Source organism: Pseudophryne corroboree, chromosome 6, assembly GCF_028390025.1.
Source record: "Pseudophryne corroboree isolate aPseCor3 chromosome 6, aPseCor3.hap2, whole genome shotgun sequence".
Taxonomy (NCBI): domain Eukaryota; kingdom Metazoa; phylum Chordata; class Amphibia; order Anura; family Myobatrachidae; genus Pseudophryne; species Pseudophryne corroboree.
This window is the reverse complement of record NC_086449.1, coordinates 625,238,349-625,265,916: the sequence shown is the minus strand read 5'-3', so window position 1 is coordinate 625,265,916 and position 27,568 is coordinate 625,238,349. Positions and strand designations below refer to the sequence as shown.

Here is a 27,568-nt window from a genome sequence, read left to right as displayed (position 1 = left end):
GCTGCAGTCCAGCAGCCCATAGGTAATAACCGCCATTGGAAGAGCACTTCGCATGAGAGGCATTACCACCATGGTAATCTGGTGGTAATCCAGTCACTCTTTTTCACCTTTTATAATGTACTGTAGTGAGGATAAGGGGATACGTTCAATTTGCTGGCTGTTGGGATCCCGGCGGTCAGGACACCGACGCCGGAATTCCACCAGCCAACAATACTGCCAGCCGGAATGCTGGCATAACATGGCTATTCCCACTCGTGGGTGTCCACGACACCCACAGAATAGGAAGAGATCCTGTGGCGAGTGCAGCGAGCCACCAAGCCTTCAGCATGGCGAGCATAGCGAGACCACAAAGGAACTGTTAGCGCTTGCCCCACTGCCGGCATTTTGGCGGGTGGGATGTCGCTGTCAGGATATGGACAGCCGGCATCCCGCCTGCCGGTAAATCATACTGAATCCGGATAAGATTTCCATATCATGTAAAAAGATATAGGGACAGCATCACTGAATGAAGAAAATGAGTGAATTCTTTCAGATACTCCCTAGTAGCAATATGCAGATAAGTCACTCCCATTTTAGAAGCTATCAACATTGTTTGTACCATTTGGGATCCTAATATTAATGGATTCACCAGTTGCTGAGTTCTCACGGTGCTGCCGGCAGGATGTCATCCTCACTGGCTTACTTGTGTACAATCCATAGGTACATAGGGAGTAACATAATGTCTAACTCTTCATTGATTCAGCAAGGAGATTCTCCGGTACACATTTCTACTTACAAGAACAGATCAAAATAGTTACTTCAAAGAGCACATGCTGCCTAGACACAGTGCATTTAGGAGCAACCCTAGTGAATCCTGACTAATGGTTATAATGATAGGCTGCCCTCTCATGAGTATTGGTTCAGCCCAGAAAATACCTGCTCCTATTACGTGGGCGTGAAGAACACTTGAAAGGCTAATTTATGTAATAGTCTTCCTGCATATAAAATAACTATCTGCCATAACTCATTGGTTGGGCTCACTTCATTTGTGTCCTTTTCCTGGTGTCACTGGGGGTGTGTATGCAGGGTCTACAGCTTCCTACACTGTTCTTTAAAATACTGTTTGGAGAGTATATAGCAAAGGCATGTTGCATTACGGGGTGAGTTAGATTTATCATTTGCAGAGAGGTTTAGATTGAGACGTGTGTCCTACCTCCAGTGTAAATTAGTACAGTGTAATAATAAATCAGTCCAGCATTTGTGGGCTACTGTACTTGCAAAAGCAGCCAGTATTCACCATGCATGCAAAAATAATAAATGCATTTGAACCCCTTGCCTTGCAACATGGGTTTCGTATATTATGTTGACACTAGTTAAAAGCCCGTCAAAATGAAGGACACCAGGGCCGGATTATGGGCCTAATTCAGACCTGACCACTCCTCTGCGAATTTGCAGAGGTTTGCGATTGGATAGTCGTCACCCAGACATAGTGAATACCCGCCCCATGCAAGTCTGTGTACGCCGTGCGAAAAGTTTTGCAAACGCTGGTCAACTGCAAATCCATTTGCAACTCACTCACCATCTAATGTTTTTTCTAGTCTGTGCAGTCTGTGCAGTCTGTGCGTAGCCCAGGACTTACTCCTACAGTGCGATAGCAACAGCTGATGTTACACACCCTCCCTGAAAATGCTTGGGAACGCCTGCGTTTTTCCTGACACTTCCAGAAAGCGTCCAGTTATCACCCCCAAATGTCCGCTTCCTGTCAAACAGCCTGCAATCGCCTAGCGATAAAAAAAGACGCAGGATTTTTTGCAGTTTGGCCTCTCACCTGCGCATTACGATCTGTACACACGCGCATTTGTTTGATAATCGGCCACTGTGCGATTTCGCACAACAGCGATCAGGTGTGAAATAGGCCCTAGATTAGGAGGTCGTGCGTTAATTACACAGGAGCTGCTGGGTTTAAGTCCTGCTGCTGGGAGCCAGGGTTCTTTCATGCTCAGTGTGTGTGTGTGTGTGTGTGTGTGTGTGTGTGTGCGTGTGTGTGTGTGTGTGTGTGTGTGTGTGTGTGTGTGTGTGTGTGTGTGTGTGTGTGTGGCATTGAACTTTTTTAAATATAGATTCTGTATATCTGTAATGGGCAGGCTATAATGATGCTGCATTATATACACCAGTACTGGCACATTATGTACACTAGCACTGGCACCAGTACTGCAACCCGGCATTGGACCTTTACACTGGCGTACCTGACCCGGCAATATGCCGGGTCGGGTTGCCATCGGGGGTGGGGAGCGCGGCATCATCAGGTGTGGGTGCTGAGGTGGCGCTGGGAGATGAGATCATCTCCGCGCTGCGTCTCCCTATGCAGTGAGCCAGTCCCGGGCTGCATCGACACTGCAACCCATTCACACTGCACCTGCCCCGGTATTTAACCCGCGAATAACAATTCTTTATTCCCAGGTTGAATTACCAGGACAGGCGATTTGGGAATTCGTCCTGGCCCCTTTAACACCGCACAGCGACCCATGTCGACTCGGTAATATACCAGGTAGTTACCATTCCCAAAAAACACACACAAATACAGACAGCGCTCACAGACTCCTTAAAAAATATATATATTTTTTTTATATATTTTTTTATTTATTCTAAAAAACCTTCCCTATTTCTCCTAGACCAAACCTGTATAAACATATAGCAATTTACTGCTAACTCAACAAAGCAAACATGTATCAGTTTACCACTAGCAAAATGATAGTTTTAAATGTATCTTTTGCACAGTATTAAAACAAGTATCCTCTTATGTCTCAAACAGCACAGTTATTTATCAGCATGTTGTTATTAATGGCATATAAAGCTTTAGAAATAACAAAGCAGCCCCACAAGCTTCCCTTGCAGGGAATACACCTGCATTCAATTATTCCTATGCAGCTGATATTAGTAGCAAGTTCTTTTCCATCTGCAGTCCTTTAGTAAAGTGACATTTGCACAAACATCAAAGCAGTTATATCCCAGTTGAGTATTGTTATGCAAAGAAAACGGAGATGTTTTTTAGGAAGTTCAATACTTTTCTGTTTAAATTACTGGTTAGTATATTGGCATGCAGACGTTTTGAGAATAACTTGTAATTATCACTTATCAAGCTTAAATCATGCAGAGCAGTATTCAGAGCAGTTTTTTGCCTGTATAGCATGCATGTTCATGCAGATCAATATTTGTTTAACATGGCCATGTTATTCCTATATAGTTTACCACTCTTTCCTCCTGGGTCACGGATCTTTTAAACTCCCGGCTCTGGTGCTGAAATAACCTTTTGTGAAGAGCCTTATCTGGAGGTCCCAGATGAATTCCCCAGCAGACAGTCGAGTGGTAATCACAAACAGGATGGTAAAGGAGCTTTAGGGTCCTCTAAAACGCGTTTCTCTGCCTGCACGTAGAATCGGCGGCTTCCTCAGTCTTTTAAACTCCCGGCTCTGGTGCTGAAATAACCTTTTGTGAAGAGCCTTATCTGGAGGTCCCAGATGAATTCCCCAGCAGACAGTCGAGTGGTAATCACAAACAGGATGGTAAAGGAGCTTTAGGGTCCTCTAAAACGCGTTTCTCTGCCTGCACGTAGAATCGGCGGCTTCCTCAGTCAGGAAGCTGCCGATTCTATGTGCAGGTGGAGAAACGCATTTTAGAGGACCCTAAAGCTCCTTTACCATCCTGTTTGTGATTACCACTCGACTGTCTGCTGGGGAATTCATCTGGGACCTCCAGATAAGGCTCTTCACAAAAGGTTATTTCAGCACCAGAGCCGGGAGTTTAAAAGATCCGTGACCCAGGAGGAAAGAGTGGTAAACTATATAGGAATAACATGGCCATGTTAAACAAATATTGATCTGCATGAACATGCATGCTATACAGGCAAAAAACTGCTCTGAATACTGCTCTGCATGATTTAAGCTTGATAAGTGCTAATTACAAGTTATTCTCAAAACGTCTGCATGCCAATATACTAACCAGTAATTTAAACAGAAAAGTATTGAACTTCCTAAAAAACATCTCCGTTTTCTTTGCATAACAATACTCAACTGGGATATAACTGCTTTGATGTTTGTGCAAATGTTACTTTACTAAAGGACTGCAGATGGAAAAGAACTTGCTACTAATATCAGCTGCATAGGAATAATTGAATGCAGGTGTATTCCCTGCAAGGGAAGCTTGTGGGGCTGCTTTGTTATTTCTAAAGCTTTATATGCCATTAATAACAACATGCTGATAAATAACTGTGCTGTTTGAGATATAAGAGGATACTTGTTTTAATATTGTGCAAAAGATACATTTAAAACTATCATTTTGCTAGTGGTAAACTGATACATGTTTGCTTTGTTGAGTTAGCAGTAAAATGCTATATGTTTATACAGGTTTGGTCTAGGAGAAATAGGGAAGGTTTTTTTAGAATAAATAAAAATATATATTAAAAAAATATATATTTTTTTTTAAGGAGTCTGTGAGCGCTGTCTGTATTTGTGTGTGTTTTTTGGTTACGAGTTTGAAAGGGCAGAGAAGTCCCTTTTATTGCAGTGAGCAGCACACAGACAAACATTTTAGAGGTTTATTAAATTTATTGTAAAACTAAGCCGATTTATTAGCGCCAGGGGGTACATTTGTTGTACATTTGTTTTGTTTAGTTACCATTCCCACATGCAGCATTTACTCCCCTACCTCTGTGTGCCAGCAGCTGTGAGATGCCTGGGAGAGCAGTCACATAGAAACTTCGTTAATTTGCGTAAATTACAGCAATCTTCAGCAAATGGGGGTGTGAATTTTCCTGACCTAAATATTTACAGTCGTGCTAGTATATTAAGGGATCCTGTATGTTTTACTGGTGGGCGGGATGCCGGCTGTCAATATCCCCACAGCGGCATCCTGCACGTCAGAATGCCGGCAGTGGGGCAAGCGATAAGAGTCCCCTCGCGGGCTTGCTGCGCTTGCCACCAAATCTATTCCCGCTCTATGGGTGTTGTGGACACCCATAGAGGCATTGTCGGCTGTCTGGATTCCGGCGTCGATATTCTGACTGCCCGGATCCCGACAGCATGCAAATAAAACCCATATAAACAGATATCCGTGACTGGATTCATTATACAGATTTATATACAAATACAGATATTGATCAATAATTTTTGTCTGATCAGAATCTCTTATCTTTTTTACATAACCACAGATCAGAAATGTCTGACACCTCCTTTTAAAATCCTTTAGTTATGACTTATCGGGTAGTATGGCACTATACCAGACACCGCAGGGGCCTAAATTGCCACCATTCTTTTACCGTTTGTACAAAATTGTGATCTCCAGAATGGTCAAGCTGTGGAGCCTTTTCAATCATGGCATTCCAGGGCTATCTGTACTATAAAGACATTTGTAAAAACTACCACAAGATCCCCTCTTTGTCTACAAGCTATAATAGATCAATACGCTATTTCACAGATGCAGATTTTTGCATTGTATCAAGTGCAGCATTATGTTGGTTTAGTGGTCAAGAACTTGACAACTAATGAACTGTCTAATCCTTTGGACACACTACTATGTTGGGTAAGATAGCTATTTCACTTCACTATAAACTTTTACATATACCTTTAGATTTGATGAAACCCCCAAGAGGTTTGTCCTCCTGGACACATACTTTCCCTCAGGTTAGGTTGCCAGTCTATGACCAAGACATCACCAGGCCAGCGTTTGGGACCGTCTGCAGCGGTCCACAGAACTGCCATCTATTTGAAATTCACTGTTATGGACATCGATGCTTGGGACTACCAATATTGTTTTACAGAGTTTTGACCGACCCAGAATCCATTACTGTGGACGTTTAATAAAAGGGGAGAACCACCATTGACACTGCGTAGGACAGAAGTACACTTAACTTCACTAGGTGGAATACCCGGTTACTTACCACTTGGAATCTGGTAACTGTTTATTGGATGTCCCTGCACGAGTTACTGCTTGAAAAATATTGGATGACATATATTTGTGACACTTTCTGTTGTCCGATTTAGATAGCCAAAGAAAATTATTGTGGTCAAGAGACTGGCATTGAGGCTTCATTTTTATCTGATTTTTTATGTTTTATTTATTGCATATTGATTAAACTTACACACAGCATTTATTAATTAGCACTTGGTTAGCGCTGTTTTTTTACCATTCTTTTGCTTTTCCATACAGGGTGACTGACTATCACCCTATAATGACAGCCGCTTAGAAAACCAGCTCTGTCAAAGCGCATGATAATATATTAATTTATTAATATATTCTTGCCCTTTTCTTTGCCACATACTTTCCCTCACATTACTATAGATATTATTGTACATACATTTGTTTATTCTACACGTACAGTATTATGTCTTCTTCTGTGTATAATGACATTTTTAATGATATATTTCACAACAGGTACCTTTCCCCTCATTGATGGTTCCTGATGGGTTTTATAGATTCAGGATTGTGTTCACAATGTGGGATGGATAGGGCTACATATTTATGCATTGCTTTCTGGATTGCCCCTTTATTACCCATTTTTGGTGTCAGATTCTTTGATTTTCTATAACTTATCTCCATAACTTCCTACCATTCTCTGCCGAGTGGCCATTGTTAGGGATTTCTACTACGCCTAATAAATTAACAACTAGTAATAAAAAAAATTGGTGCTAATTATCTCTGCAGTTGACCATAAACGGATTTTGCAAATGTCGATCCACGCGGATCCTCCAACTTTTTATTTATTTTGTGCTAAACTATATTATGCTCTCAGCATGGATTGGCTGGAAGCCTCTCAACATAAAGAAGATTCCACAGAATAAAATATCTAACTAGGGAAGGTTTTATAGATTTACAGTCATCTGATTTGAAACAAATGTATGAAACAAGATTATGAATAGGTGATACTCCAATTAGCACAACCAGGGGCGTTTTAAGAGAGGAGGAGGCCCGTGTGCAGACTTCTGCTTCAGGGGCCCCCTCCTCTCTGACTGATGCACAGGATTTAATACTTACCCCTCCGGAGTCCCCCGGCGATGCCATCCTTCTCCGCGGCAGCAATAGAGTCTGAGAACAGACTCTATTGCGCATGCGCAAACCTCCGGGAACACGGCGTGGCTGCCATTTTACCAAAGATTTTGCTAATGCGCATGCGCGAAACTCCGGAAAAATGGCCGCCATGCCATCTTTCCGGAGTTTTCAGCAGGCGCAATAGAGTTTGTTCCCCCTAGTGTTCAAACTCTATTACGCTGCTGAGAAGGGATGGCTCCGACAGGGGACTCCAGAGAGGTAAGTATTAAGCAAATGGGTGCAGTGTGTGTGGGGTGGGCCCCCCTGGACCTGGGGGCCCATGTGCCTCACACACACTGCACCCATTATAGAAACGCCAATGAGCACAACTGGATATCATTTAGCCCCGTGATTTTGTATATTTTTGCCCCGCTAGTCATGCTTTTTTTTATTCATAGCCAGATAATTGTTTTGTATAGAAAATACTCTTTATACAGTTAGATGATTTATATTGTACTTGAAGATTGTAAGCTCCATGCCTAATAATTAAATATATTTGAAAAAATAAATAAATAAATAAAGGATTGTGGGGGTTATTCAGTGATAAACGCAGATGGCTGCATACGCATCCGGATCTGCTTTCATCTCTGCACATGCTGAGGGCTACCCAGCACAGGGCAAGGCCACCCAGCATGTGTGGGGCTGCCTCCCTATGCGTTCACAATCACTGATCTAGGGTTGACCTCTGGGTGCTACCAGGCGGTCAGTGGCCATTTATTTTTTTGGAACGGATGCGCATGACGTCCTGGCCTGCCCCCGTATGCCCCACCCCATCGCAGCCCCAAAAATGCCTGCCGCTGTCAATCACACTGCGGTCGCATCCTTCCAAAATCTACAAATTGCACTGCAAGCTGCATTAGCGGCAGGGTCTGAATGACCCTCTGTGTCTGACTTCCTCAAGTGCGTGGTAACCCGGCAGTATTGTATGGTGTTTAGCTCTGTTGATCATCCTGCAATAAGCAATTTGTTCTTCCCATAGTAGATGTCCAGATAACTCCAAGTCTTTCACAAACAACTGCTTCAAAATGTTTTCTTGCTGAACCTTTTGACAAAATACACATACAAATGATCCTGTAGCTTTCCACATACTGCTGACATACAGCTGAATCTAGGCTTAGTATCAGAAATGAAATATTCCAAAACAAAATTACACTTTAGTTAAAGAAAAAAAAACATCCCGTTGAATCCAGCAATGTTTGTTGAAGATAAAATATTTCTCTTTATTTGGAGATTCCATTATAAGTATTGATTCCACACAATTACTGTATATAGCACTGAAATCATAATGCATAATATCATTAAATATTGTTATATTAACTCGACGAGACCTATTCAGCATACCATTAGGGTTACCTACTTTCCTTCCAGGTGTCGGGATCCTGCATGTTGGGATGTTGCTGTCGGTAATCTGAGCGCTGGCACCCCAAGGGCTTGGGTTCCGATACCATCCCAATTCGACATTAACAATATGTTATGTATAACAGATGCAGAGGATGGCGGCACTCCCTCTGCATCTGTTGTTGATTGATTTGTCTAGAAGTGAGTGCCAAGCCTGTGGGCTATATACAGTGTCGGACTGGGGCATGAAAGGCCCATTGGGGGAATGCTGTTGCAGGGGCCCATGCTTAAGGGTGTGGCCAGGCTCCACTGGGGTGTGGCCAGCCACCACAGAGGTTTGGCTAACTATTACAGAGAACATGTTCTGTTCCCCTTGGTAAATATATAATAAACCATATTCTTGCAAAGTATAATGTAACATATGTATAATGTATAATTAAAGTGCACTAGGATAGAGTCTGGAACCTGATCCCTAGAGGAGGAGGAGGGCCCACAGGCAGTGGGGCCCACCAGTGGTTTCCCCTGTTCCCCTGTGGGCTAGTCCGACCCTGACTATATATATTCTACCTCTTATATGACTACCCATGCACATACTTGCCCACTCCCGGTTTCTGTGGAGACACACGATTTCTCAGGTATTCCTCAGCACCCCAGGAAGAGTAGGCACCCCTCCCGCATTCTGCCCACTTCATAGAGGAGTGGGCAGAATGCGGATAATAATACAGTAATCTGAGAAGGGGCAGGGCCTAATGACACTTTTCTATGGCAATAGCGTCATTCGGCCACACCCCCTGTGCAAATATCTTGTCAATTGCGGCAATTTCCCCACAAGAGGCGGGGCCTAACAACACAATTTGCATATCCTGCCCCGTCTCCGCCCATCTACTTCTCCAATCTGGGCATCTCCCGGAGAGTAGATCTTCAATGTCGGCAAATATGCCCATGTAGGATGTAAGAGCGTAATCTGTTTCAATGTTTTGAGATTAGAGAGGGTTATTTCCTCAATGTCACAGTCCTGGGAATGTTCATTATTCATTACAAGTGCACACTGCCTAACACGGGTACAATGGTAAAGATTAATATTACAGTTTTCATATTTGGTCTCTTAGGTCAATGCTTCCTTTTATTATGCCACACTCGGATCACATGGCACAGGACCCTCATTGGTGGCTTTTCCAAGTTCTCACCACAATATTCTGGCTAACATGTAAGTATATGATACTCCATTTTACCAGATACTCATATTTGCTACTTTTTTATGTAGATGCATTCTGTATTAAATGGATATTAAATGGATATTTGTATATAGAGGTGAGCCCATAGTGCACAGATGCTGAGTTTTGTGGAGCAACTAAGGGCCTAATTCAGACCCTGTCGCAAGTGTGCAAAAATCGCTATCAAGCTATTTTTACACATGTTGATGCTGCATTTTGTGGACGTCAATGCTCCATTTAAGGGGTGCGGTCCGCACAACACAGGCGTGTCTGGACTGTTGCTGGGGCGGGTCGCGGCAGCTCAGCCACTGCAACCCAAAACATGGCAAGTAGCCATCTGCTTTCATAGGTAGAGGGCTACTCAAACCATGCAAAACAGTGCCGCCATGCGATGCTTTCGAATGTCGGGGGCAGGACCCGGCTTGCAGGGCGGACTTGCCCTGTGCTGGGCATCTCCACGTATGTCATGTCAGATAAAATGATCGTATATGGGCGTTTTTTTTGCACATATATGGTCAGGTCTAAATTACCCCCTAAATTAAGTCATTTAAAAAAAAAAGTACAAAGTCTAAGGGGGACATTTCCTAAGCAGTGATAAGACCGGAAAAGTGAGCCAGTGGAGAAGTGCCCATGGCAACCAATCAGCACTGAAGTAACATAAATAATTTGCATACTATAAAATTATACAGAGCTGCTGATTGGTTGATGGGGCAACTTCTCCACTGGCTCACTTCTCTGCTCTTATCACTGCTTAGTAAATGTCCCCCTTAATCAGTTGTTTTTTTCTTGTTGGTAAATCGATTAATGTTTAAGAATTACAAAAGTTGCTGTTTTGAAGTGTACACATTTGTTTATGGTGGATTGTCTAAGAGATTAGAAAGCTTAACGGTTAAAAGAAGTTTTATTAGAAATCTTCTTAAGAGAAATGTTACAGAATTCCCAAATGCCAACTATTACTTCTAAATGCCAAAAAGAAAATGAACTATACTATAATAAAGTAACCATATTCTGAAGAGCTTACTTGATAGCCATTCAATTAATAAAATGGAACAATAATATTATGGGGGAGATGTATCAAAGCTTGGGGAGAAATAAAGTGGAGAGAAAGTAGCAACCAATCATCCCCTAACTGTCATATTTCAAACAGAGCCTGTAACATGGCAGTTAGAATCTGAGTGGTTTATATTATAACTCTCTCCAAGCTTTGATAAATCTCCCCCAATATATTTAGCTATTTTTTGTTTTAACCTTTGCAGACCGCTTTTGTGTGTTTTTGTGCTATGGACAAACACATGCATCTATTGGTGATTCAGAGCTGTACGTGACTTGGCCGCATCTCTATTTGAGGCTGCAGTGGTATAATAGGGCATTTGCATGTAGGTAAAATTAGTGAGGGCGTGTCGGCAGAAATGCAGGCTATGCAGAATTGTGCATACATGAATATATAGTCATAGAGATGCTTACAACTCAGTATACAGGTCAATGGCCCTCATTCCGAGTTGTTCGCTCAGTAAAAATCTTCGCATCGCAGCGATTTTCCGCTTAATGCGCATGCGCAATGTCCGCACTGCGACTGCGCCAAGTAAATTTGCTATGCACTTAGTAATTTTACTCACGGCTTTTTCATCGGTCTGGCGATCGTAATGTGATTGACAGGAAATGGGTGTTACTGGGCGGAAACAGGCCGTTTTATGGGCGTGTGGGAAAAAACGCTACCGTTTCCGGAAAAAACGCAGGAGTCGCCGGAGAAACGGAGGAGTGTCTGGGCGAACGCTGGGTGTGTTTGTGACGTCAAACCAGGGACGACAAGCACTGAACTGATCGCAGATGCCGAGTAAGTCTGAAGCTACTCAGAAACTGCTACGAGGTGTGTAATCGCAATATTGCGATTACTTCGTTCGCAATTTTAAGAAGCTAAGATTCACTCCCAGTAGGCGGCGGCTTAGCGTGAGCAACTCTGCTAAAATCGCCTTGCGAGCGAACAATTTGGAATGACCTCCAATATCCACAATTGTATGGCTGCATTCAGTAACGTGCAAGTATGTCCATGTTGTGTGACAATCTGCATCAGCCCCTTTTGCTGTAATTCCTGGAACCTATTTATCTTTGCTATTGGCCAAGCTCAAATTTTACTTTGTTTCTTAAAGCTTTATTAATTGTGTTAAATAAACTAAGTGACATTACTTCTGTCTGTATTTAATGTTCTTTATTAGCGCAATGACAATAATGAGGGAGATAATGTCACTTCCTCTTCCTATAAAACCCTTATTAGTGACTAGTAACAGGCAACCTATTTGCATCAAGAGAGGATATGGGACATACGAGGGGTGTAGTATGGTATGCCGGCGGCCAGCATACCGCCGCCGGGATCCGTACCACCGGCATACCGGCAGCTGGGCGAGCGCTAGTGAGCCCCTTGCGGGCTCGCTGCGCTCGTTACGGTGCCGGCACGGTGGCGCGCTACGTGTGCCACGCTATTTATTCTCCCTCTAGGGGGGTCGTGGACCCCCAAGAGGGAGAATAGTTGTTGGTATGCCGATGCTTTTGTACCTGACGAGAAGCTCCCTGCCAGCACAGAACATGCGCGCTGGCAGGCCGCTACACGCCACGCCCCGAGTTGTAGCGGCTGAGTGTGATGTCACGCAGACGCCGCGGCCGCCCCCCAAAACAGTCCGGATATGCCTCCATTGTCCGGACTGCGCCCGCCAATGACGTTCTAACACCGTTGGCACGCCCCCTCCGGCCCCGTGACCACCTCTGCCTATAAATCAGGCAGAGGCAATCGCAGCTCAGAGATGCTGATAGCATCTCACTGGGCTCCCGGGGTGCACGTGCGCACTCCACAAAAAAATTCAGACTGCGATTGCTGCCACAGCAGCGATCCAGTCTGAATTACCCCCATGGTGCCCTTCTCCATCATAACAATGCACCTGTCCACAAGTCCAGGAAAGTGATGGATTTTCTGGCCCATGAATACTGTACATCTAGGAGCTTGGTCTTCCACCATACAGTCCAGACCTGGCTGCCTGTGACTTCTATGTGTTCCCACAAATCAAGCACAAGATGTGTGGGAAAAGTTTTGAGTCACCGGAAGCTGCAGTGGAGACCTTCATCCAGCATGTAGAAGACATTCCTACTTCGGACATGTCCAGCTGCTTCACCAAGTGGTTTGAGCGCATGTAACTTTGCATAGACGCCACTAGTGAATACTTTAAAAAAAAAAAACAATGTTCACTTTGTTTGTAATTAAAATACTTTTCTCATACGTAATAGAGGATGCTGGGGTCCACTTCATGACCATGGGGTATAGACGGTTCCGCAGGAGCCATGGGCACTCTTAAGACTTTTCAATGGGTGTGAACTGGCTCCTCCCTCTATGCCCTTCCTCCAGACCTCAGTTTTAGAAATGTGCCCAGGCAGACTGGATGAGCTCTAGGGGAGCTCTACTGAGCTTCTCTGAAAAGACATGTTAGGTTTTTTGTTTTCAGGGAGAACTGCTGGCAACAGTCTCCCTGCTTCGTGGGACTGAGGGAGCAGAAGTAGGAACCAACTTCCTGAAGAGTTTCATGGCTCTGCTTCTGGCTGACAGGACACCATTAGCTCCTGAAGGGTATTGTACGCTAGCCGTGTCTAGATGCTCACTCCCACAGCATGCCGTCACCCCCCTCACAGAGCCCCAGAAGTCAGAAGACAGGTGAGTAGAAGAAGATAGATCTTCTATCAAGAAAAGTGACGGCTGAGGTACAGCGCGGCTGGCGGGAGCGCAGCGTGCCATTGCTGCCCACACACACAGGCACTGCAGGGTGCAGGGCACAGGGGGGGGGTGCCCTGGGCAGCAAAAACACCGCTATAAACTGGCAAAAAGGGGGCATAAGATGCCCAGGCACAGCCCTACCTCCGCCAGTATAAATATTATGAAAAGTTTCTGAGGTAAAAACGCGCCATTGTGGGGGCGGAGCTTCTTCCTCAGGCAGCCAGCACACTGCTCAGCGCCATTTTCTCTCTCCTCAGGCTGCAGAGACATCGCTGGTCCTCCTTCACTTCTGACTACAAGTATCAGGGTGCAAAACAGGGGGGTGGCACAAGCAAATTTGGTGCTTTACAAGTGTGTTTTACTGTGTAAAAAGCGCTGCATGTCAGTGGGCATCCTGTGTTCACAGGTTTTAGATACTGGCGCTGGGGTTGTGAACTGGCTGCTCCTAAACTGTGTCCCTCTGACAGGTTTTACTGTGGGTCTGTCCCCTATATGTCCCAGTGTGTCTGTGTGTGTGTTGTGCACGTGTGTAAAACATGTCAGAGGCAGGGAGTTCCTCCCCGGAGGAAACCATTTTAGGGACACAGAAGTGTAATGTGGTGGCGCTGCCGGCACACCAAGAGCCTGCATGGGTGAAAGAAATACGTGATAGTATACATTATATCAATAGGAGGTTAGATAAATCTGAATCTCATGCTGAGTGCTGGAGAAAATCTGTGGAAGTTGTGATTTTTCAGGGCTCTGTTCTCCATCCGCAGGCGACCCCTCTGGGTCACATAAGAGACCATTTGCGAATATTGTGAATACTGATACCGACACGGACACTGATTCTTGTGTCGATGATAGTGACTCCAGAGAAATAGATCATAAATTGGAAAAAAATATACAATATATGATTGTGGCTATAAGGGAAGTTCTGGAAGTCACGGAAGCCACTCCTGTACCTCAGGAGAAGGCTTATTTCTATAAAGAAAAGAAATCTAAGGTCACTTTCCCTCCTTCCCACGAGCTTAATACACTCTTTGAAGGGATGTGGGTGAATCCCAAAAATAAATTTTGTATTCCCAAGAGAATTCAGATAGCTTATCATTTCCCGGTGGAGGACAGGAAAAAATGGGAGTCACCCCCTTTGTTAGACAGTGCACTGTCCAGGTTGACAAAGAAGGTAATTCTCCCTGCAGCTGGCACGACTTCACTAAAGGAGCCGGCAGACCGAAAGATGGAAACTACATTGAAATCCATTTATGTTGCCAATGGTACGCTGCTCAGGCCCACAATTGCTTGCGCGTGGGTGAGTCGCGCTATTGAAAAATGGTCAGAAAGCGTGTCATCAGAAATTGACACGATTGATAAAGATGAGATACTTCTTAAATTAGGAAATATCAAAGACGCTGCCGCATACATGCTAGAAGCGATGAAAGATATTGGACTCTTGAGTTCACAAGCGGCTGAAACGGCAGTATCGGCTCGGCAGGCGTTGTGGATTCGCCAGTGGAACGCGGATGCAGATTCCAAAAGAAATATGGAGGCTCTCCCATATAAAGGTGATGCCTTATTTGGCGATGGACTGGATGCATTAGTCTCGGCGGCTACCGCAGGTAAGTCAACATTTTTGCCCTCTGCGCCTGCACCGGCAAAAAAGACATATCACCCGCACATGCAGTCCTTTCGGCCCAATAAATACAAAAAAGCGAGAGGTTCCCCTTCTTTGCAGGTAGGGGAAGGGGAAAGGGAAAGAAGTCCACAGCAGCTTCAGGTTCCCAGGAGCAAAAGTCTACCCCTACTTCTACCAAATCTTCAGCATGACGCTGGGGCTCCTTTGCGGGAGGCCGCTCGGGTGGGGGCATGTCTCAAACTGTTCAGCCAAGGTTGGATTCTGTCTGGCCTGGATCCCTGGGTGTTGCAAATAGTGTCCCAGGGATACAATCTGGAGCTTCAAGATGTTCCCCCATGCCGATTTTTCAAATCGACCTTGCCAGCTTCTCTTCCGGAAAGGGAAGCAGTAATCCAAAAATTATGTCAGGATCAGGTCATAGTCCTGGTACCTTTGTCACAACAAGGGGAGGGGTTTTATTCAAGCCTTTTTTGTAGTTCCGAAGCCGGACGGCTCGGTCAGACCGATCCTAAACCTCAAAAATCTGAATCTCTACTTGAAACAATTCAAGTTCAAAATGGAATCACTGAGGGCAGTGATTTCCATTCTGGAGGAGGGGGATTACATGGTGTCTGTAGACATAAAAGATGCTTACCTGCATGTTCCCATTTATCCTCCTCACCAGGCTTATCTGAGATTCGCGGTTCAGGATTGCCATTACCAATTCCAGACATTACCTTTCGGTCTCTCCACGGTGCCGAGGGTATCCACCAAGGTGATGGCGGAGATGATGGTTCTCCTGCGTCAAAAAGGAGTCAATATAATTCTTAAACTAGACTATCTCCTGATAAAGGCGAGATCCAGGGAGCAGTTGTTACAAAACATCACACTCTCCCTGTCAATACTCCAACAACACGGTTGGATCATAAATTATCCAAAGTCACAGTTGGAACTGACGACAAGATTGTCTTTTCTCGGGATGATTTTGGACACAGAAGTTCAGAGAGTATTTCTTCTGGTGAAAAAGGCTCTGGAAATCCAGAAAATGGTAAAACAGATATTGAAACCATCAAGTGTGTCGATCCATCAGTGCATTCGGTTGTTGGGGAAGATGGTGGCGGCCTACGAGGCCATACAGTTTGGCAGGTTCCATGCCAGGGTATTCTAGTGGGACCTGTTGGACAAGTGGTCGGGATCCCACCTACACATGCACCGGAAGATAATTCTGTCGTCAAAAGCCAGGATTTCACTCCTGTGGTGGCTACAAAGTTCTCACCTACTAGAGGAACGCAGGTTCGGGATTCAGGACTGGGTCCTGGTAACCACGGATGCAAGTCTCCGAGGCTGGGGAGCTGTCACTGAGGGGGAAAGCTTCCAAGGAAAATGGACAAGTCAGGAAGCCTGCCTTCACATAAACATGCTGGAATTGAGAGCCATTTACAACGGCCTTCAACAAGCGGTACATCTTATTCAAGATCATTCCATGCAGATCCAGTCGGACAATGTAACAGCAGTAACGTACATAAACAGGCAGGGCCGAACGAAAAGCAGAGCGGTAATGGCAGAGGTGACGAAGATCCTCCTCTGGGCAGAAAGACATGTAAAGGCTCTGTCGGCAATTTTCATTCTGGGAGTAGACAACTGGGAAGCAGACTTCCTCAGTAGACACGATCTCCATCCAGGAGAGTGGGGCCTCCACCAAAAAGTCTTCGCAGAGGTGACAAGTCTTTGGGGAGTTCCTCAAGTAGACATGATGGCATCTCAACAAGAAGCTTCATAAATATTGTTCCAGGTCGAGAGACCCTCAAGCAATAGCAGTGGATGCGCTAGTGGCCCTGTGGGTGTTCCGGTCGGTGTATGTCTTCCCTCCACTTCCACTGATCCCAAAAGTGCTCAGGATCATAAGGAGAACAAGAGTTTGAGCAATCTTCATTGCCCCAGACTGGCTAAGGAGGGCTTGGTACCCAGATCTTCAGGAGTTGCTCATAGAAGATCCTCGACCTCTTCCTCTTCGCGAGGACCTGCTGCAGCAGGGGCATGTATCAAGACTTACCGTGGCTACGTTTGACGGTATGGCTGTTGAGCGCCGGATCCTTGCCAGGAAGGGTATTCCCAAGGAAGTCATCCCCACCCATATTCAGGCCAGGAAAGGAGTAACGTTGAAACATTACCACCGTATTTGGAGAAAATATGTGTCTTGGTGTGAATCCAAGAAGGCTCCTACGAAAGAGTTTCAGTTGGAACGTTTTTTTTCCTTTTTCTGCAGGCTGGTATGGAGGTGGGCCTCCGATTGGGGTCAATCAAGGTCCAGATTTCGGCCTTGTCAGTGTTCTTCCAAAAACAATTGGCCTCTCTTCCAGAAGTTCAGACCTTCGTGAAAGGGGTTCTGCACATCCAGCCTCCATTTGTGCCTCCAGTGGCACCATGGGACCTTAATGTGGTGTTGCAGTTTCTTCAATCGGATTGGTTTGAGCCTCTACAAGAGATAGAGTTGAAGTTTCTCAGTTAGAAAGTGGTGATGCTGTTTGGCATTGGCATCCGCACGGCGGGTGTCTGAGTTGGGGGCCTTGTCTCACAAGAGCCCTTACTTGATCTTCCATGAAGATAGGGCAGAGTTGAGAACTCGTCAACATTTTCTTCCAAAGGTGGTTTCATCTTTCCACATAAACCAACCTATTGTGGTGCCAGCAGGGCCGGTGCAAGGTTTCTCGGCACCCTAGGCAAAACATGTGCCTGCTGCACTCCCCCCCCCCCCCCCCCCAAAAAAAAAAAGAGAGAGAAAAACCCGCCCAGACGCTAAAAAATAAGATTTTACTTACCGATAAATCTATTTCTCGGAGTCCGTAGTGGATGCTGGGGTTCCTGAAAGGACCATGGGGAATAGCGGCTCCGCAGGAGACAGGGCACAAAAAGTAAAGCTTTTTCCGATCAGGTGGTGTGCACTGGCTCCTCCCCCTATGACCCTCCTCCAGACTCCAGTTAGGTACTGTGCCCGGACGAGCGTACACAATAAGGGAGGATTTTGAATCCCGGGTAAGACTCATACCAGCCACACCAATCACACCGTACAACTTGTGATCTAAACCCAGTTAACAGTATGATAACAGCGGAGCCTCTGAAAGATGGCTTCCAACAACAATAACCCGAATAAGTTAACAATAACTATGTACAATTTATGCAGATAATCCGCACTTGGGATGGGCGCCCAGCATCCACTACGGACTCCGAGAAATAGATTTATCGGTAAGTAAAATCTTATTTTCTCTATCGTCCTAGTGGATGCTGGGGTTCCTGAAAGGACCATGGGGATTATACCAAAGCTCCCAAACGGGCGGGAGAGTGCGGATGACTCTGCAGCACCGAATGAGAGAACTCCAGGTCCTCCTTAGCCAGAGTATCAAATTTGTAAAATTTTACAAACGTGTTCTCCCCTGACCACGTAGCTGCTCGGCAAAGTTGTAATGCCGAGACCCCTCGGGCAGCCGCCCAAGATGAGCCCACCTTCCTTGTGGAGTGGGCCTTTACAGATTTAGGCTGTGGCAGGCCTGCCACAGAATGTGCCAGTTGGATTGTGCTACAGATCCAACGAGCAATCGTCTGCTTAGACGCAGGAGCACCCATCTTGTTGGGTGCATACAATATAAACAACGAGTCAGATTTTCTGACTCCAGCTGTTCTTGCAATATATATTTTTAATGCTCTGACAACGTCCAGTAACTTGGAGTCCTCCAAGTCACTTGTAGCCGCAGGCACTACAATAGGCTGGTTCAGATGAAATGCTGACACCACCTTAGGGAGAAAATGCGGACGAGTCCGCAGTTCTGCCCTGTCCGAATGGAAAATCAGATATGGGCTTTTGTAAGATAAAGCTGCCAATTCTGACACTCTCCTGGCAGAAGCCAGGGCTAGAAGCATGGTCACTTTCCAAGTGAGATATTTCAAATCCACCTTATTTAGTGGTTCAAACCAATGAGATTTTAGAAAATCCAAAACTACATTGAGATCCCACGGTGCCACTGGAGGCACCACAGGAGGCTGTATATGCAGCACTCCCTTCACAAAGGTCTGGACTTCAGGGACTGAAGCCAATTCTTTTTGAAAGAAAATCGACAGGGCCGAAATTTGAACCTTAATAGATCCCAATTTGAGACCCATAGACAATCCTGATTGCAGGAAATGTAGGAATCGACCCAGTTGAAATTCCTCCGTCGGAGCACTCCGATCTTCGCACCACGCAACATATTTTCGCCAAATTCGGTGATAATGTTGCACGGTTACTTCTTTCCTTGCTTTAATCAAAGTAGGAATGACTTCTTCCGGCATGCCTTTTTCCATTAGGATCCGGCGTTCAACCGCCATGCCGTCAAACGCAGCCGCGGTAAGTCTTGAAACAGACAGGGACCCTGCTGAAGCAAGTCCCTCCTTAGAGGTAGAGGCCACGGATCTTCCGTGATCATCTCTTGAAGTTCCGGGTACCAAGTCCTTCTTGGCCAATCCGGAACCACTAGTATCGTTCTTACGCCTCTTTGCCGTATAATTCTCAATACTTTTGGTATGAGAGGCAGAGGAGGAAACACATACACCGACTGGTACACCCAAGGCGTTACCAGCGCGTCCACAGCTATTGCCTGCGGATCTCTTGACCTGGCGCAATACCTGTCCAGTTTTTTGTTGAGGCGAGACGCCATCATGTCCACCATTGGTCTTTCCCAACGGGTTACCAGCATGTGGAAGACTTCTGGATGAAGTCCCCACTCTCCCGGGTGAAGATCGTGTCTGCTGAGGAAGTCTGCTTCCCAGTTGTCCACTCCCGGGATGAACACTGCTGATAGCGCTATCACATGATTCTCTGCCCAGCGAAGAATCCTTGCAGCTTCTGCCATTGCACTCCTGCTTCTTGTGCCGCCCTGTCTGTTCACATGGGCGACTGCCGTGATGTTGTCCGACTGGATCAACACCGGTTTTCCCTGAAGCAGAGGTTCTGCCTGGCTTAGAGCATTGTATATTGCTCTTAGTTCCAGAATGTTTATGTGAAGAGACGTTTCCAGGCTCGTCCATACTCCCTGGAAGTTTCTTCCTTGTGTGACTGCTCCCCAGCCTCTCAGGCTGGCGTCCGTGGTCACCAGGATCCAATCCTGTATGCCGAATCTGCGGCCCTCCAATAGATGAGGACTCTGCAACCACCACAGAAGAGACACCCTTGTCCTTGGAGACAGGGTTATCCGTAGGTGCATCTGAAGATGCGACCCTGACCATTTGTCCAACAGATCCCTTTGGAAATTTCTTGCGTGGAATCTGCCGAATGGAATTGCTTCGTAAGAAGCCACCATTTTTCCCAGGACTCTTGTGCATTGATGTACAGACACCTTTCCTGGTTTTAGGAGGTTCCTGACAAGCTCGGATAACTCCTTGGCTTTTTCCTCCGGGAGAAAAACCTTTTTCTGAACCGTGTCCAGAATCATCCCTAGGAACAGCAGACGAGTTGTCGGCATTAACTGGGATTTTGGAATATTTAGAATCCACCCGTGCTGTTTTAGCACTTCTTGAGACAGTGCTAATCCCATCTCTAGCTGTTCTCTGGACCTCGCCCTTATTAGGAGATCGTCCAAGTATGGGATAATTAATACGCCTTTTCTTCGAAGAAGAATCATCATCTCGGCCATTACCTTTGTAAAGATCCGAGGTGCCGTGGACAATCCGAACGGCAGCGTCTGAAACTGATAGTGACAGTTTTGTACAACGAACCTGAGGTACCCCTGGTGTGAGGGGTAAATTGGAACGTGGAGATACGCATCCTTGATGTCCAAGGATACCATAAAGTCCCCCTCTTCCAGGTTCGCTATCACTGCTCTGAGTGACTCCATTTTGAACTTGAACTTCTTTATGTACAGGTTCAAGGACTTCAGATTTAGAATAGGCCTTACCGAGCCATCCGGCTTCGGTACCACAAAAAGAGTGGAATAATACCCCTTCCCTTGTTGTAGAAGAGGTACCTTGACTATCACCTGCTGAGCGTACAGCTTGTGAATGGCTTCCAAAACCGTCTCCCTTTCGGAGGGGGACGTTGGTAAAGCAGACTTCAGGAAACGGCGAGGTGGATCCGTCTCTAATTCCAACCTGTACCCTTGAGATATTATCTGCAGGATCCAGGGATCTACCTGCGAGTGAGCCCACTGCGCGCTGTAATTTTTGAGACGACCGCCCACCATCCCCGAGTCCGCTTGAGAAGCCCCAGCGTCATGCTGAGGCTTTTGTAGAAGCCGGGGAGGGCTTCTGTTCCTGGGAAGGAGCTGCGTGTTGCTGTCTCTTCCCTCGACCTTTGCCTCGTGGCAGATATGAATAGCCCTTTGCTCTCTTATTTTTAAAGGAACGAAAGGGCTGCGGTTGAAAAGTCGGTGCCTTTTTCTGTGGGGGAGTGACTTGAGGTAGAAAGGTGGATTTCCCGGCTGTAGCCGTGGCCACCAAATCTGATAGACCGACTCCAAATAACTCCTCCCCTTTATACGGCAAAACTTCCATATGCCGTTTTGAATCCGCATCACCTGACCACTGTCGCGTCCATAAAGCTCTTCTGGCCGAAATGGACATAGCACTTACCCGTGATGCCAGTGTGCAGATATCCCTCTGTGCATCACGCATATAAAGAAATGCATCCTTTATTTGTTCTAACGACAGTAAAATATTGTCCCTGTCCAGGGTATCAATATTTTCAATCAGGGACTCTGACCAAACTACCCCAGCACTGCCCATCCAGGCAGTCGCTACAGCTGGTCGTAGTATAACACCTGCATGTGTGTATATACTTTTTTGGATATTTTCCATCCTCCTATCTGATGGATCTTTAAGTGCGGCCGTCTCAGGAGAGGGTAACGCCACTTGTTTAGATAAGCGTGTTAGCGCCTTGTCCACCCTAGGAGGTGTTTCCCAGCGCTCCCTAACCTCTGGCGGGAAAGGGTATAATGCCAATAATTTCTTTGAAATTATCAGTTTTTTATCAGGGGCAACCCACGCTTCATTACACACGTCATTTAATTCTTCTGATTCAGGAAAAACTATAGGAAGTTTTTTCATACCCCACATAATACCCTGTTTAGTGGTACCTGTAGTATCAGCTAAATGTAACGCCTCCTTCATTGCCAAAATCATATAACGTGTGGCCCTACTGGAAAATACGGTTGATTCGTCACCGTCACCACTGGAGTCATCGCCTGTGTCTGGGTCTGTGTCGACCGACTGAGGCAAAGGGCGTTTCACAGCCCCTGACGGTGTTTGAGTCGCCTGGACAGGCACTAATTGATTGTCCGGCCGCCTCATGTCGTCAAACGACTGCTTTAGCGTGTTGACATTATCCCGTAGTTCCAAAAATAAAGGCATCCATTCCGGTGTCGACTCCCTAGGGGGTGACATCCTCATATTTGGCAATTGCTCCGCCTCCACACCAATATCGTCCTCATACATGTCGACACACACGTACCGACACACAGCAGACACACAGGGAATGCTCCTAACGAAGACAGGACCCACTAGCCCTTTGGGGAGACAGAGGGAGAGTTTGCCAGCACACACCAAAAGCGCTATATATATATCAGGGATAGCCTTATAATAAGTGCTCCCTTATAGCTGCTTTGTTATATCAAATTATCGCCATAAATGTGCCCCCCCCTCTCTGTTTTACCCTGTTTCTGTAGTGCAGTGCAGGGGAGAGACTTGGGAGCCGTCCTGACCAGCGGAACTGTGAGAGGAAATGGCGCCGTGTGCTGAGGAGATAGGCCCCGCCCCTTTTCTGGCGGGCTCGTCTCCCGCTATTTAGAGAAATCAGGCAGGGGTTAAATATCTCCATATAGCCTCTAGGGCTATATGTGAGGTATTTTTAGCCTTTATAGGTAATCATTTTGCCTCCCAGGGCGCCCCCCTCCCAGCGCCCTGCACCCTCAGTGACTGCCGTGTGAAGTGTGCTGAGAGGAAAATGGCGCACAGCTGCAGTGCTGTGCGCTACCTTTTGAAGACTGCAGGAGTCTTCAGCCGCCGATTCTGGACCTCTTCTGTCTTCAGCATCTGCAAGGGGGCCGGCGGCGTGGCTCCGGTGACCATCCAGGCTGTACCCGTGATCGTCCCTCTGGAGCTTGATGTCCAGTAGCCAAGAAGCCAATCCATCCTGCACGCAGGTGAGTTGACTCCTTCTCCCCTCAGTCCCTCGCTGCAGTGATCCTGTTGCCAGCAGGAATCACTGTAAAATAAAAAACCTAGCTAAACTTTTTCTAAGCAGCTCTTTAGGAGAGCCACCTAGATTGCACCCTTCTCGGCCGGGCACAAAAATCTAACTGGAGTCTGGAGGAGGGTCATAGGGGGAGGAGCCAGTGCACACCACCTGATCGGAAAAAGCTTTACTTTTTGTGCCCTGTCTCCTGCGGAGCCGCTATTCCCCATGGTCCTTTCAGGAACCCCAGCATCCACTAGGACGATAGAGAAATTATATTTTAAAAAAACTCACTATGTGTGACATTTTTTTGCGGGGACCCCCAGAAAGGCTGTAATGTGTCTGGACACCGTTGGATAGCTTACTCCTGAGTGCAGCCAAACTGAATCTTTATACATTCACTGCCATGCAATATACAGCGGAGCGCAACGGGGCATGTATTTATGCTATGTAACTGATATATACGTGTGTGTGTGTGTGTGTGTCTGTGTGTGTGTGTGTATACATATATATATATATATATATATACACACACACACATATACACACACTTCTACAGTAGAGGAATGGAGTACTGAGGTTGCAATATAAGGGTACCTTAATGGCTGCAGGAGAAGGAGTCCCAGTGAAGAAGAAATTCTACCCATAAAAATGTATAATCGGGACCAATCCAAGGCGACTATATATTGCAGGCTGCAGAAGAAGGAGACTGTGATCCACTCAGACAGGGAACAGTAGCAGGGGAGCCGCGCGCAGTCTGCCCTGCAGTGTAGTCCCAGTCCCTCACATAGCACAACACAATCATCCCCGCAGGACTCCCATATGCAGAGTCATTTCTTGTGGTGCGGGGCGGGCATATGTCAGCGCGGAGAGGAGCAGAAGAACTGTACCACCAGCCGGCAGCACCAGTGGCGGAACTTGTGAGTGGTGGGCCCAGGTGCAAGGATATGCTTTTGGCCCCCCTCCTCCACCCCAGGGTGAGGTACAGGGTGACGAAGATGAGGCAGAGGATGACGGGATGAGGTAGAGGGTGACAGGGAAATGGAGAGTTGGTGAAAGGTTGAGACAGGGGGAGATGGATCAAGGAAGAGAGGGGGAGACTGAGAAAGAGAGGGGAATTATGGAGAGAGAGAGTCAGACAGAGAGAGGGGGAGAGGGAGGGAGGGAGAGAGGGATTGAAGGGTGAAGAGGAAGGCAGATGGGGGGGGGGAGGATGAGCAGCACTTGCCACCTTCTCATACTCTAGCATTGCTTTTTTCCCTACCTGTAGTCTGTGGCTTGTGCAATCCAGGGCTGCTGCTGGGCGTGGAGATGGCCAGTGTCTCTGCTTCCCTCCAATTGATTTTTGGTGCCACGGACAGCAGGGGACGGGAGGAGGGTGGAAAATAAATATGAAAGGGGAGTGAGGAGCTGAGAGAGCGTGTTCTCCTCCCCCTCCGGTCAGGCAGTCCCACACAACCAGCTTAAATGAGTATGGGGGAGGAGCAGAGAGAGAGGCTCCTCCTGCACAAACGGAAGGGCACTCAACAGACAATTGGCCAGCACTACAACATCTGGGAGGAGGGGGAGGCGCTCGAGAACAGTGGGGAGGGGATGGGAGATCGTCCCTCCTCACCCTTAACAACCTGTATCGTGGCATCAGTAAGTCCGTGGGGCGGGCGGACATGCTTGAGCGGGGAGGAGAGAGAAGAGCAGCCCCTCCTCCCTCTGCGGCCGGGACCCCGATTATGTGCTGCACTTTATTATTAGGAACTGGGGCACTGGCGGTAGGCACAGCGCTGGAAGCGGCAGTATTACAATGAGTCAGTGTGACTCTTTGCAATGCCGGCGGCTGTGCGCCCCTACACAGCGGCGGGCCTCGGTGCAATGCACCGCTTGCACCGCTGCTAGTTAAGCCACTGGGCAGCACGCTGCTTACTCTATGTGTATAGCGTATTAGAGGCGCTGCCGATGGGTTTCACTCATACTGTCAGCGCTGCAGGGATGCTGCGGCCGCCCAACTGTTCTCAGCCGCCAGCGCTGACAGTATGAGTGTAACCCATCGGCAGCGCCTCTAATACTCTATACACATAGAGTAAGCAGCGTGCTGCCGGCTAGTGGTACAGTTCTTCTGCTCCTCTCAACATATTCCTCTTAAGGAAGAGGAGGAGCTGAGCAAGGGTCAAGAAGCATTCACCAGTAGCGTGAGCTGCCGCCCTCCAGTGGCTGCCGCCCATAGGCAGCTGCCTAAAGCTGCCTAGTGGTGGCGCCGGCCCTGGGTGCCAGTAGTTACTGACACGTTCACTGAGTCAAAGTCTCTAGATGTGGTAAGAGCTTTGAAGATTTATGTCGCTAGAGCAGCTCGAATATGGAAAACAGAGTCTTTGTTTGTCCTGTATGCTCCCAACAAGATTGGGTTTCCTGCTTCCAAGCAGACTATTGCGCATTGGATCAGAAGTACGATTCAGCACGCTCATACTATGGCTGGATTGCCGTTACCGACGTCGGTGAAGGCCCATTCCACTAGGAAGGTGGGCTCATCCTGGTGGCTGCCCGGGGGGTCTCTGCATTGCAACTTTGCTGAGCAGCTACTTGGTCGGGGTCAAACACATTTGCAAAATTCTACAAGTTTGAGACCTTGGCCGATGAAGACCTCAAGTTCGGTCAATCGGTGCTGCAGGGTCATCCGCACTCTCCTGCCCGTCCTGGAGCTTTGGTATAAACCCCGTGGTCAATAAGTGGACCCCAGCATCCTCTAGGACGTATGAGAAAACAGGATTTTGATACCTACTGGTAAATCCTTTTCTCCTAGTCCGTAGAGGATGCTGGGCGCTCGTCCCAGTGCATACTTTACCTGCAGTTTTGATTAATAGAGTTACACGTGTTGTGTTTTATTAGTTTTAGCATGTTTGCTGTAATTGGTTCATGCCTGGTGGTGTGTGTTATGTTGAATGCCATGTTGTGCGGCATGGTTGAGGTGTGAGCTGGTATGTACAGATGTGTCCACTTACATCTTTGCTTTTTTACAAATTTGGCACAACATGGAAAACACGGCTAAGCTGATTTTCACGAGTAGCGAGTGGGTGAATTTTTTTATTTTTGTTTGCCATAATTGAATATGTATAAAGTAACATATTAAAGAAGCAAATTAAAAAAAAATCACAAGGCATGGCTAAATCTCTGAGTCTATGGCATGCAAAACTGTGCCATACATGGCGGGATATAGCAAAGAAGTATGTGGACACATCTGTATCTCACCATTAGTATTAAAGTAAATCCTTTCCTCGAAATGTCTCCCTGGGCACAGTTCCTATAACTGAGGTCTGGAGGAGGGGCATAGAGGGAGGAGCCAGTTCACACCCATTGAAAAGTCTTAAAGTGCCCATGGCTCCTGCGGAACCGTCTATACCCCATGGTCATGAAGTGGACCCCAGCATTCTCTACGGACTAGGCGAAAAGGATTTACCGGTAGGTATCAAAATCCTGTTTTTGTGCATCTGGAAACTTATTGCCCACCCCCCTTATATATGTGTATTCACAGCTGTCTACAGGGAATATATATGTATTTCCGACGGATGGGATGCCAGTGTCAGTATCCCAACAGCGGCCTCCCACCAGGCAGAATGCCGGCAGCGGGGCAAGCGTTACGAGGCCCCTTGCAGGCTCACTGTGCTAACCACACTGCGGGCACGGTAGTTCGCTGCACTTGCCACAGGATCTTTTCACACTCTGTGGGTGTCGTGCACACCCACGAGTGGGAATAGCCCCTGTGAACCAGTATTCTGGCTGGCGGTATTGCTGGCTGGGGGGATCAGCGTCTGGCAAATTGATTGCCTCCCATCTACAGAGCAGGTGGTATAGATTAGCAGTCAGGGAAAAACCATCTACAAGTACAGAGTCACTTTCACTATAACTCCCAGCACTACTGCTGTGTCGGGTGGGGGAAGCTGGCCCGGGAGAGAACCTAGGGTGTCATTCCGAGTTGTTCGCTAGTTGCTTTCATTCGCAGCGCAGCGATCAGGCAAAAATCTGGCATTTCTGCGCATGCGTATGCGGCGCAATGCGCATGCGCGTCGTACTCTTACAACAAACGACGTAGTTTCACACAAGGTCTAGCAAAGCTTTTCAGTCGCACTGCTGACCGCAGAGTGATTGACAGGAAGTGGGTGTTTCTGGGTGTCTGCTGACCGTTTTCAGGGAGTGAGTGGAAAACGCAGTTGTGCCAGATAAAAACGCAGGCGTGGCTGGGGAAACGTAGGCGTGGCTGGCCAAACGCAGGGCGTGTTCGTGACGTCAAAACAGGAACTGAATAGTCTGAAGTGATCGCAAGCTAGGCGTAGGTCTAGAGCTACTCTGAAACTGCACAAAATTATTTTGTAGCTGCTCTGTGATCCTTTCGTTCGCACTTCTGCTAAGCTAAAATACACTCC

At 46.8% G+C, this 27,568-nt stretch overlaps 1 protein-coding gene across 3 annotated transcripts in view; it reads left to right on the top strand.

The window, feature by feature from the left end:
• Positions 1 to 27,568, top strand: part of SH3RF2 (SH3 domain containing ring finger 2) — a 297,259-nt gene that overhangs the window by 204,178 nt on the left and 65,513 nt on the right. For all 3 annotated transcript variants that reach the window (XM_063928116.1, XM_063928115.1, XM_063928114.1), the window contains exon 6: positions 9,510 to 9,607. In XM_063928116.1, the coding sequence (XP_063784186.1) occupies positions 9,510 to 9,607 (98 nt within the window). The remainder of the gene's footprint in view (positions 1 to 9,509; positions 9,608 to 27,568) is intronic.